General features: G+C 49.4%; 1 protein-coding gene across 6 annotated transcripts in view; it reads right to left on the bottom strand.

Annotated features, from left to right (window-relative positions):
- Positions 1-3,139: 3,139 nt before the first annotated feature.
- The window catches only part of LOC1274583 (spectrin beta chain, non-erythrocytic 1), a 54,932-nt gene continuing 45,149 nt past the window's right edge, over positions 3,140-12,922 (bottom strand). For 4 of the 6 annotated variants that reach the window (XM_061650999.1, XM_061650998.1, XM_061650996.1 and 1 more), the window contains 6 exons: positions 7,039-12,879; positions 6,723-6,959; positions 6,399-6,630; positions 6,166-6,315; positions 5,159-5,710; positions 3,140-4,322 (listed from right to left, as the gene is read on the bottom strand). In XM_061650999.1, coding sequence (XP_061506983.1) covers positions 4,021-4,322; positions 5,159-5,710; positions 6,166-6,315; positions 6,399-6,630; positions 6,723-6,959; positions 7,039-12,879 — 7,314 coding nt within the window. In that variant the 3' untranslated portion in view covers positions 3,140-4,020. The remainder of the gene's footprint in view (positions 4,323-5,158; positions 5,711-6,165; positions 6,316-6,398; positions 6,631-6,722; positions 6,960-7,038; positions 12,880-12,922) is intronic. The other 2 variants (XM_061651000.1, XM_313728.6) reach the window with 1 other exon arrangement.

Genomic DNA, 12,922 nt, shown 5'->3' with positions numbered 1-12,922 from the left:
AATGTTCGAAAAACAACCAACAAACCTTGCAAACCCTGTATTCAGTCCTTGCTTCGAGCCACCCTACAAACTAGTGATGGGGGGGGGTCCCTGAACTCGTGAACTCGTTGCACCCACGGGTTGAAGTCGCATATGCTTTGCTGAACCTACTGAACCTGCCGAACTCGTTGCACCCACTGGTCGGAATCGGCTCCTGACTCCGCGTCCGATCCGTTTGTGGAGTCATATGACCCATCACTAGTGTGTGTCCTATCCGAATTTTAGACAGAATCGCATTTTCTTGTTCATGGTTCTGTTTGCGACCCTCGTTTGCTTCTTCGTTCCCTTTTATTCTACCTGTGTCCTGGAATCCAACAAAAGATTGTTCATGTGGAGGCCGGAAGCTTTTCCAGTTTCTGAATATACGGGTCTTCTGCGCTCAAGCGCTGCCAATACACAAGCGCTATCTGTAAAAATAACGTTAGGTTTGGTGGAAATTGTTGCTTCTTGTGTGGCAATAATTATGGCAAGCGATTCTGCTGAAAAGATGCTGGTGTAGTTCGGTAGTTTAATGGAACGTGTATTGTTTATTGATATGATTCCACATCCTGTCCTATTTTCGGCGACGGATCCATCGGTGTAGATATGAAGGTGATTTTGGTATGTACTAGTGATGGGCGGGTCGACCCGAACCTATCGTGTCGGAGCCATCCGTAAGCGACCCGAAGTCGTTCGGGTCGACCCGAAAGGTACAGGTAGGTTCAGTGGGTGTAACGACTCCGGTAGGTGCAAGAAAGCATAAGCGACTCCGACCCGTTGGTGCAACGAGTTCGGGTCGGGTCGGGCCACGGTAGGTTCAGATTGACCCGAGGGTGCAGCGAGTTCGGGTCGACCCGAAAGATCAGTAGGTGCGAGAAAGCATAAGCGACTCCGACCCGTTGGTATGGGGTTGGCTTTCAATGACTTTTTGGATTACTCCCCCATAGCAAGATAGTCAAGTCCTACATATGGCGGTACGGTCTATTTGGGGCTTGAACGCACCCATGACGGGCATGTTGTTAAGTCGTACGCGTTGACGACTGTACCACCAGACCGGCTAACCGGAGGGACATGCACACCAAACGATTAATAGAAACAATCTAACTCAACATCGTAATTCAGCTGACGTGATTCTTACATGTTTCGAGAAGGAGTGTTGAGGTATCGAAACAAAGTAGTTTATAAATGGTAGTACAATCAAAGTACACATATAGATACTGTTAAATAAAGTTAGTCCACTGTTTTAACTTGAACGAGCAAGAAGCTTATTCCTTCATTCTGCTTATAGACCATTGATTGTAAAACAGTAACGGAAAAGAGGAAGAGCGATTTTTTGAAAAGAATATAACGAAACAAAAGAAAGACTAGTAGGGTAAATGCTAGTGTTGGGCAGCACATTCTTCCAGCATGCACGCCGTCATAGTTAGTTATACCTGGAGACACCCAAGTGGTGATTCAAAGTCCCAAATCGACCACGTTCTGATTGAATGCGTTCCTTCTTCTGGGAACAGGAGGAACTACCGGAGGAGTGGAAGCTGGGTGTTATTCACCTAGTCTACAAAAAGGGCGACAGGCTGGATTGCTCGAATTTCCGAGCCATCACAGTCCTGAATGCCGCCTACAAGATCCTGACCCCGATCCTGTTCTGCAGATTTGCTCCCCTTGCTACAAATTTTGTCGGCAGCTACCAACCTGGGTTTGTTGGAGGCAAATCTACCACCGACCAAATTTTCACTCTACGGCAGATCCTCCAGAAGTACCGAGAGCGCCAGATTCCAATGCACCACCTGTTCATCGACTTCAAGGCGGCTTACGGCACCATAGACCGGAAGGAGCTATGGAGCATCATGCAGCGGTACCACTTCCCTGGGAAGTTGATCCGGCTGTTAGAGGCCACCATGAACGGAGTGCAGTGCAAGGTGAGAGTGCCGAACTTGACGTCGGAAGCGTTTCAATCTCATAGGGGTCTGAGGCAAGGTGATGAACTCTCCTGTCTGCTCTTCAACATCGCCCTGGAACGTGTCATTCGAGACGCGGGGCTAGACAACGACATCCGTGGCACGATCTTCTATCGGTCTCTCCAATTTCTTGGCTTCGCGGATGACATCGACATCATCGGCAGGACAACAGCAAAGGTGTGTGAGGCGTACACCCGACTCAAACGCGAAGCAGCAAGAATTGGATTGAGGATCAATCCGACTAAGACGAAGTACCTGCTAGCCGGAGACCATCTGGGAAGCAGTGTATTAGTTGACGGCGACAGTCTCGAGATGGTAAAGGAGTTCTGCTATCTCGGGACGGTCGTTACTCCGGACAACGACATCAGCAGCGAAATCCGGAGACGTATTGTGCAGGGGACTCGTGCATACTACGGGCTTCACCGTCTGCTGAGATCCAGAAGACTTCGAGCTCGCACGAAATGTGAGATATATCGCACATTGATTCGCCCGGTCCTCTATTAACATGAGTCTGGGACCATCCGTGCGGAGGATGCAAACGCTCTGGGCGTGTTCGAGCGACGCATCCTCCGGACCATCTTTGGCGGTGTGATCGAGCATGGAGCGTGGAGGAGAAGGATGAACCACGAGCTTGCTGAGCTGTACGGTGAACCGAGCATCATGACGGTGGCGAAGGCTGGTAGGATACGATAGCTGGGGCATGTCATGAGGATGCCGAACTCATGCCCCACCAAGAAGGTGTTCGACAGCGATCCCCAGTTCGTCATAAGGCGCAGAGGAGCACAGCGAACTCGATGGCTGGACCAGGTGAAGCGAGACCTGTCGGAGATCGGGTGTCTGCATGGATGGGAAGCTGCAGCCAGGGACCGACCATCCTGGAGAATGATTGTTGACTGGACCATGTCAAATCGACGTGCATCGAGAGAGAGAGAGAGAGAGAGAGAGAGAGAGAGAGAGAGAGAGAGAGAGAGAGACTGAATTTTTTTTAGAGATTCACCTTTCTGAAAAGATGCATGAGAATCTTCAGAGATTTCTTTTGAGATTCGTTTCGAGATTCGAATCACACCTCACGATTCATCAGATTCAGATCGATAAGACTGAATCTTTGCGAAAGATTCACGAAGCACAACACTAAGTGAGGAGATGGAAAGACAAGGTAAATAAATATTAAGAATTGTTAGCTTTTTATTTTAATATTTATTCCATTTTACATTCGACTCGCCCGCCATAGGATCGATCTGCTAAAACATACATTCATCATCTATCGACTATAAAAACTTGATCAAACAATAGTGGCTACATGCTAAATACGTACCTTTTCTACGTGTATTATACGTCTAGAAACTAGTGCCATTTTGTTTAAAGACTGTTCGCTAACATTCTGCTGCAGTAAGACGTGCAAATATAACAACAGAGCTACAGATTACTAACTAATCCATTAGAATACGATTGATAGCGCTGCCAATGTTTCCTTTTTTTCGTGTTATTTTTTTTCTTCTTTCCCTTAACTCTTCCCTTTAAACCTAAATTGGATGCTTTGCCTGTTAGCTGCACACAAACCTTCACATCTTAGTTCACTAAAAAACACATACACGATCTAATGAAGGGACTAAATGAACCGCAGCATGAACAAACAAGCAGATAAGAGCGGTGCGCTGCCGAGAAGCGAAAAGTTTACGATAAAATACAGGTTTATATATATAAATGATGCACTTTTGCTCATTGCCCATTCAAATATAAAGGATAACTAATATGAAACGATTATTTTCTAACACACGGCGCGCGCGACACTTTGCAATAAAGGGGGGGCATATAAAAACAAAACAAAACCTACATACTACATACGGCAAATGTGTGTGCTTTTATGTATGTACCATTTGTGGCAAATATAAATGAAGTTCCTTCTTGGTGTACACAATAATGAAGGGGGGCTCTTCCTTCCTACTTGGCTAAATAACGGGAAAGAAACCCGAAACCACTTTTAAAACATTCTTAACGTCTGATTTCTGATTTCTGCTCTACCTTTTCCCTCTCCCTCCTTCTTCTAACTCGAGTTTTTCGACTTCTTTTTAGAAAATATTCTAAAAACTCCCTTCTTATCTTTGCCGCTTCCCTCCTTGCCACCCTTAATGAAGCTAGCTTCACTTTCGCTAGAACTTTCGGCCGAATGGTGCCGTCCGCCCGTGCCGCTGCCGGAAACGAGTAGACCAAAGTCCTGACCCATCGATGTGCTGCTGCCACCACCGCTCGTGCTGCTGCCGGTACCAGCGTTGTTGTTGTTGTTGTTGTTGCTTGCGGGAGGCAGCGAGGTCGGTCGCGTAGAGTCGAATCTAGTCTGACCCCAGCCTGTACGGAAGTGGGGAAAAGAATGTGTGAATCAGATGGGTTGGCAAACATAGAACGAAATAATGAACTGAAGTCCACCACCGAGCAGAACTGCCAAAGACCTAATGATAGTATCGGTTATCGTATCGTATATATTGGATGGAAGTCGACCAGCTGCTACAGATTGGTTCAAATCCCCATAGTCAAGACGTCTACTATCCCGGATTCCGGGACAATCGTTGTATTCTCTAAGTTTATACCCTAACAAATGGTAAGCTACATTACATCGAACAAACAACTATAAAAGGTTCTTCTTAAAACGGGTTTTCTTATAGACCGGCGATGAAACATCATAAGAATTGAATTGAAAAAGAAGCTTAATTCAGTTTTAATTGCACACATGAATCAAGAGCTGAGTTAGAAATTTAAAACACGCTCATGATCATGATCACCAACACACTCCGCAAACTCCGATCGAGAAATCTTAGGAATACAATTGTTGAACCAGTTTTTAAGTCGAGTTTTTGAAACTTGATACTGGAATAATATATAAACTAGTCGGAAAAATCCACCGTATCGAAATCGAATGTGTTAAATGTTCAACTAAAGACAACCACCCTTTGGAATAAAACCAAAATAGTATCCCACTAGTTAAAATACGTCCAAACAATTAGAACGAGAGACACCAGGTTAGCAATTAGGATTGAGACTGTTTACAACCAAAGAACTCACAACAAGCAACCAAGACCGAAAATAAGTAGGCTAGTAGTAGAGAGGGATTGGGGTTAGAACATTGTTAGAAACAAATTAGCCAAGTAGGAAGGATCAGTTGGATCGTTATGCATTTGCTGCAGTACCGGTGCTGAAGCCGTCCAGGTTGATACTGTTGCCAAAGGTGTTGCTGCTGTTGCTATTCATATTCATATGAGGTGGTGGCTGTGGTGGCGGTGCCATGTTTCCCTGCACATGGTGATGCGGATAGTTGTGATGATGGCCATGTTTGCCACCGTTGCCATTGTTGTGATACACCGGATGGTCACTGTTTGTACTGCCGCCGGATCCATTGCCGGTCGTCGGTTGCGTAGGCACCATTGGATGATGCCACGTCGTACGGGAGGTCCCATTGTTTCCGACCGACGCAGTCGACGGTACACGTTGGGGCGAAGAATTGCTTCCACCCTGTTGTTGTTGTTCCCGTCGAATGAACTGATCAATCTGTTGCTTTTGATGCGGTTGCTGCTGTAAATGAGGCTGGAAGGTTGATGTCCCCGTAGATGATGGCGTTTGGTAGTGTTGTTGTTGCTGATGCTGTTGCTGCTGCATCGAATGCTGATAACCTGACGGTGGCTTTAGCGGTGTAAACGTGCTCAGCGGTGGCGATGTTGCTGGGAGAGGTGGAACTGAATATTCTACAGCACCAAGAACGCCATTCGATGTAGGGGAATGGGGGATGATATTGGTTTCGTTTTTCCAAGGATTGGGACAAACATACACGGTTGGGGGTTTTGTTGTGACGGGAAAGGGGTAAGACACATACATTAGCAACATATAACATACAATTGACACATAGTGCACTTTCTGCCCATTTACTTTAAATTAAAGAGAGCGTGTATAAGCGTGAAATTGAAAGAAATTTTGTGTGGTCTGCGTGGAACGAACCGTGGAACCCCGAAATTTTGCTGCACGCGCGAACAAATCAACATAATGTAATGTAAACATTTTGCTAGCTATAAGATACCGCGCGTAGACTGTAACTGTACGCTAACAATATAACTTGCGACAAAGATCAAACTAGATAGTTTACTGCAACTTTTATGCGACTCCCTTCTTCCCTTTACGAAGGATTACATGCTACTCCACCTACCTGATGTGCGTATTTCACTGTTGCGCAACCACACATCCTCGCCAGGCACGTTACCATTTTGCGATCCAGCTTGAGGAGGCTTGTTGGGCATCGCTCCGGGTTGTAATGAATAAGGTCGATTTACACCGGTAAGGATGGCATTATCGTAATCTGAAATGTACGTAACAAACGAATACATTATACACGGTTCGATTGTTCGCTGCAAGAGTGACATTTTCATTAAAGCTACTCACCGCTTCCGTTCGGACTACTGGTAGTGCCTGCCTTGGAACGCATCTGCACTGAACCGTTATTGTTTAACACATTGTCCGTACTGGATTGGCGTTGCGGAACCGGCGGAGGCATACCACGCGGCGGGATCGGTGGCTTATCGGCTAATCCAAACACTTCCGGCACGGCTGGCCCTGGTGATGTTGGTGAAGGCAGATTGCTATACTGCTGTTGGCCGGAAGATAAACGTTGATGCTAAAGCAAGAAAGAGCAATTAGATTCGTCCCCACAGATTCCAGTCCACAAATAGGAACCAAGAGCGCCAAGCGCCGCCGTTCGTTATCTACCTGTAGCTCCTGCTCGCGTAATTCTTTCTGTTTCTGCAAAAAGTTGGTCTGCGGTGTGTGGAAGCTACCGTTACTACCCGATCCTGATTTGGCACTGTTTAGCGAAGTCCGTGAATCCCGACGCTGACTATCCGGCGATGACGTGCGTGAGCTTATCGACGACGCAGCATCACTTCGATCGGGCGTTGGGGATTGGGCGGAGCTGATCGACTTCATGTCCGGCGCACTGTTGTTTTGCTGCAATAGAAGAAGGGAAACAAAGTATGAATAAGATTCATCAAACAATAACAATCAAATATGCTCTACACCACCGTACCTTCATCGACTCGTCGTAGCTCAGGAGTTGCAGGTTTGGTGGCAGGGCAGCATGGAAGGCCAGCTTGTTCACCCATTCACTCAGCGATTCCTTCGAGTTGGTCATGAACAGGAACTCCGAACCATCGAGCAACACCAGCCGGAACACGTTCTTCTTCTTGGTGTAGTTTTCCGCCCGCTCGCATTTGGCGTTCAGTATGTTGACGGGGGCCGTGGCCGCCTTTTGCATCGCAAAGTCTTCCCCATCCTTGAAGAAGCACAGCAGCTGACCGCACAGCACGGTGTAGAACGGTTTCCACGAACGTACCGGAGCTTTCTTGCCACCGGATTGCAGTTCGTGCTTACGTTCCAGCATTCCCTGTATCTCTACCGGCGGTAGAAGCGAAGCGTCCGACTCGGATCCTGGCCCACCGGCCCGCTGATTCTTGCGGAAACTCTGCGCACGCCGGCGTGTCGTGAACGAGGGTGCACGCTTGACCGGTTTCAGGCCCATCTTCATGCTCTCTGCCCGCTTGATATTGCTGTCTGAGCCACGACGCAAGCGCTCCTGAAGCATCGTTGCGAACGAGTTCGATTTCTGCACCGGACTGGTTTGGTCTGCACCGCTCACATTGCCGGCAGTCATACCGCCGCTAATGTTCATCATGCCGCCCGACGCGGACGAGTCTTTGCGATCAGTCATCACACTGGCTCCGACAGGCGACAAAGGACCAGACGGACTACTGACCATGCCCGAAACCGGACCGAGCCCGTCGTTGTAGCCATTGATCGAGATCGGTTCCCGACGACGCCGTTCTTCCGTGATCCTTTGTACCTCCTTCTGTTTAAGAGCTTCATGGCGTTCGCGCTCGATTCGTTCCTTCTCGGCGATGCGGGCCGCCTGTTCTGCTTCGAGCTGCTTCTTAAACTTCTGCTCGAGCAGTGTGATGCGTTTCAATGCCAACACTTTCTCCTCCTGAGCGGCAACTGTTTTCTCGAAATCTTCGTGCTTTCGTAGCAAATCCTCAACCTGTGCGATCGAGTCTCCCAGCTTCGATTCTTTCAGTTGCATTTGACGACTAATGATCCAGCTTTCCATGTCTTCCGCCTCTTTCAGGAATCGCTGCGTATCCAAATTAAGCTCGTACATCTCCAAACGCTGCACGATCGTATTGTCGAGCAAGCGTTTGCGCTGCTCCAGAACGGCAATCTTGTCCTGCACTTCGTTGGCCAGGAAGTGCTTGTCTTGGATCAATTTCCGCCCAGTACGGTTAAACACTTCGAACGCTTCCTTTCGAGCGTCCACTTCGGTTCGATGCTCTTTGATCTTACCGATCAGTGCCTCTGCACCGGCAACATCCTTAGCCAGGTCCGGTGCGGTGATCTTCGCCAGCATCTCATTGATCCAAGCCATCAAATCGCGATACTCATCAAAGTAGGCCTGCAATTGCTCGGCCTGCGTAAGCTTCTCCTTACGCTGAACTGTTCGGTCTTTCAGCTCGGACCACACCTCGATCGTTTCGTCACGCTTCACCTCAATGTGTTCCTTTGCGTCGGGATACATGTCCGCGAGCTTTTGGGCTTCATTCACAACCGACTCCAGCTGCTCCTTGATAGCGCCCAATTCCGCCTCGAAAGCTTCGTGTGTGCGTACGAGCGATTGTATCGTCTCCAGATCGTGGCCATAATCCTCCGACAGCACGGACGATATCTTCTCGTTGATCCAAGCGATCGTCTCGTCAGCAGTTCTATCAAACACGTGTACCTGTCGGGCACCGGCCAACGCTTCCTGGCGAGCCACCACCAGATCTTTCAGCTCTTCCCACAGCTGCTTGGTTTCATCGCGTTTCGCCTTGATTGTGTCGCGGTTGGGATTGCCCTCGCTCAGCAGTGCTTCGCCCTTGGCTACACAGGCCGTCAAACGTGACTCATTCGCGTTCAGGTTCGATACAAAGGATTCAAACTGTGCCGTCAGTTGCTCGACGTGTTCTACATCCGTACCGTACTCCTCGGAACCGGCCGTAGTCATCTGGACTTCGATCCACTCCTGCAGATCATCGATCTCACGCACAAACTCGTACAGCTTCTTCATTTCGGCCAACTTCTTTTCGCGCTCCGCTGCCAACCGGTTCAGCTCCTGGAACTGGTACTGAATTTTATCGTTTTTGCTCTTGATCTTCTCACTGTCGAAGTGTCCACGAGCTTGCAGACCACTGGCAAGGGTTTCAATTTTCTCCACCGTCGGCTTGAACGCACCCAGCTCACGCTGAAGCCCATCCAGCTTCTTCTGCAACGAGGCTACGGAATCTTCGTCCTTGCCATAGTCCTGCGATGAAATGATTGGTTTCTTCTCGCGCAACCAAAACTCTGCCTCGTTTGCTTCCGCGTAAAACTGTTGGCTCTCCACAGCGTCCAACAGTCGCAGCCGCCGGACGTTGGTGAGATGGCGCAGGTTTACCAGCTTGCTCTGCAGTTGACCACACTGTCGCTCGATTTGCTCCACGGCGTAGTGATTGTCACGGATCATCTGTTGCCCACGCTGCACCAGGGCCGATATGATTGGTTCCTGAATCAAGATCTCCGCCTCAAGGGCCTGATGCTTCTTCTGCAGGCTCTGTACCGCGGTTAGGCTGCTACCCAGATCCTTCGATGCTGCCTGCGGTTCTTTCTCGTTCAGCCAAAGCAGCTCATCTTCGGCATCGCGCAGGAACTGGTGCAACTGAAGCGAGTCTTCCAAATTGTCCCGGCGTATTGTGGTAGGTTCGTGCAGCGAATGATAGCGTTTGATCGTGACCATCGCACTCTCGTGCAGTTCGTCCTTCAAGAAGTGGTCAGAAGACAGCATCTTGGCGTCCGTTGCCTTGATCTGTTCGCATGTATCCGCATGGTGGGCAACGTCGGCCTCGAGCATGTCGTGCTTCTTCAGCAGATTGTGCACGGATGCCAAGTCGCGGCCATAATCTTCGGAAGACAATTGCGCCTCCACCTCATCCATCCAGTTGTTGAAATCTTCCAGACTGCGCTGGAACAACAACGCTTCATACGCCTCCGCCAGACGCTCTTTCTTCTCGCGAGACGCTTCGCGCAGCTTCTGCCACTCGTTCTCGACTATATCCAGCTGCTCCTGTACCAAGCTGCTAGCGTAGTGTTCGGCGTTAATCAAAGACTCGCCTTCCTCAATAACGGCCGTCACACGGCCGGAATTGGCGAGGAGCTCCGCGTCGAAAGCGGCATGCTTCTGAATTTTGCTCTGCAAATTGCTCGGCTCCCGATAGTTCTCATCTAGCGCGATTTGCATCTTCTGATTGGTCCATTTTTCAACCTCGTACAGCGATCGCAGGAATTGCTGTAGCTGCAGACTTTCCTGCAGCTTTTGCTTCCGTGTTTCTGCCGACGCAAGGAGTTTGTCCTTGCGGCTGACCACTGCATACAGTCGCTGCTTGATCACGTCCGCTTCGAATGGGCTTTCGGCCAAAATTTCCTCCGCAAATCGCTCCAGTTCGCCGATGCGGTTTGAGTGTAGCAGCTTTTCAAACGCTTCATGCTTCTTGATCAGTGCCTCCACCGCTGTGAACGACTCGCCAAGATCATCATTGTTCAAGAACGCCTCTTTGTTGGTTAACCACTCCACGATCTGATCGGCCTGCTCTTTGAACAGCTGCAGCTGGTGGGCCTCCTTCAGACCACGGAAACGGCCCTTCCACGAATCGTGCAGATGTTTGTTCAGATCTTCCAAATTGCGCAACGCCTTTTCCACATGGTCATTGCGCACTGAACATTCGCGGTTCTCTGCCACCAAACGCTCGCCGTGTTCTTGCAAGTCCCGGAAAACGAGATCTCGTCCATCGATTTCCGCCTTGCGCTCGTGATGTAGCTGAATCTGTGCCTCGCAATCTGCGATGGTGGCTGGGTTGCTGGCCGAGTCCATGCGCTTAATCATTTCATTAGCCCACAGCTCCAGTTCTTTCACGTTTGCGGTGAACTTGTGCGCTGTGTATCCTTGCTTTAGCATTTCAGCGCGCTTCACACTAGCGTTCTGGAGCTCATTCCACTGTTTTCTAAGCTCGTCCAGTTTCTCCACGATGTTGATTGCGTTGTCCGGATACTTGTCGGCCAGTGCCGCAGCGCTCGTTTCATGTTCGCGAATCTTTTGCTCCACCGCCGTCATGTCTCGTTCGATAGCTTCCTGCTTACGTTTCAGTGCTTCGACAGCGATGAGATCGCGCCCGGTATCGTCTACGCTCATTGCAAGCATCTTCTCAGCAATGCGTTCAGCTGTATCGTCCACGTCTCGATTGAATACGTGTATTTCATACGCTCCGGCAAGCAGATCGCGATAGCGACTCAGTGCACCTTGCAGCGACTTCCATTTGTTGTTAAAGTTTTCTCTGCGTTGTTGCACATTCTTTCCTTCGACTTTGTCCTGGCTAACCAACTTATCCGCCAGCTGGTTGATATTCTTGATGCGCTGATCATCCACGCGCATGTCACTATCCACGTCGTCCAGCTTCCGTCGCAAGGCATTACAATGCTCCAAATCGCGTCCCGTTTCACCGGCATGGATCATCATTTCCTTGTCGCGGATCCAAGCCTCGAGCTTATCCAGCTGTGTATTGAACTCCAAAATATCTTGGGCCTCCTTCAATCCGCGGCTTCTGGAGGCCAGCTCGTTCAAAAGCACGTTCCAAGATTGCATCAACTTCACCAACTCATCCTGGATCTCTCCAGCGCATTCGTGCTTTTTGGCGATCAACTTCTCACCCTTGTCACGCACCTCCCGGATTCGGCCCTCATTGGCGTTAACTTCCGCATCGAATGCCTGCAGTTTCTTTAGCTTTTTCACCTTATCCTCCATGTTGCTGGCACCGGCGTAGCTGTGGGCATCCGCTTCAAGCTTCTTTTGCTTTTCGTTGATCCATGCTCCAGCCTCAGCACAGTCGCGAATGAATTGCGCATAGAGCAATGCATTTGCCAGCTTCTGGCGGCGCAATGCGCACAAGTCTTTTACCTTTTGGCGCCGTTCCACGATCTCCCGCAAGCGTCGACGAATGTTCTCGCTGTCGTAGTGATTCTGCTCGACTAGCTTACGACCGTGCTCCTGCAGTATCGCAACCTTTTCATCCTGTGTTTGGATCAGCTTCTCGAATGCTTCATGCCGCTTAACCTGATCCTGCACTACCTCGACCGTTTGCCCAAAGTCTGAGCTGGATAATGTAGCTTCCTGGCCGCTGGAAATATTGTCGATAACCTTCGCATCCCGCATGAAGCAGAACAGGTCGATCTTTTGTTCAAGCAAGATTTTCTTCTTGTTGTACGCGGAATGCAGCTTTGCTCGCTCGTCCAGCAGGGCGGAACATTTTTCTTCTACCTCCGTCGCCGCGTAATGGCCTGTTTGAACCATGGAATCGCTGAGCTCATTCAACTCGCGGAACGTTTGCTCACGGGCCTCGATTTCGCCGTATATGGCGTCGTGCTGAATCTTCAAAGCAGTCGCCCCTGCGGCATCGCTCACATGTTCTTCAGCTTGCAGCGCCGCTCGTAAGTTGGTTGCCCACGACATCAGATCGCGTACCTGCGTTAGGAAGTGCTGCAGATCGCAGCTTGCGTGCAGTTGATCATTGCGCAGAGCCGACTTCTCTTTCAGCACATTCCAGTACTGGATTACATTTTCCTGCTCAGCCGCTATGGCCTTTGCGTTGTCGCCAGGATATTTCGTTTGCAGACGCAATGAGTCGTCCACCAACACCTGCAGCTGAGCTTCGAGAGGCACTAGCTCGTTTTCAAATGCTTCATGTTTGCGAGCAAGTGCCAGAGCAGAGTTCAAATCTTTTCCCAATTCACTGGATAGAGCAGCATTCTTATCCTGCGAAAAGACAATCAATCATACCAACAAGTTTATGACAATG

This window comes from Anopheles gambiae, chromosome 2, assembly GCF_943734735.2.
Source record: "Anopheles gambiae chromosome 2, idAnoGambNW_F1_1, whole genome shotgun sequence".
NCBI lineage: Eukaryota > Metazoa > Arthropoda > Insecta > Diptera > Culicidae > Anopheles > Anopheles gambiae.
This window is presented reverse-complemented; position numbering and strand designations above follow the sequence as displayed.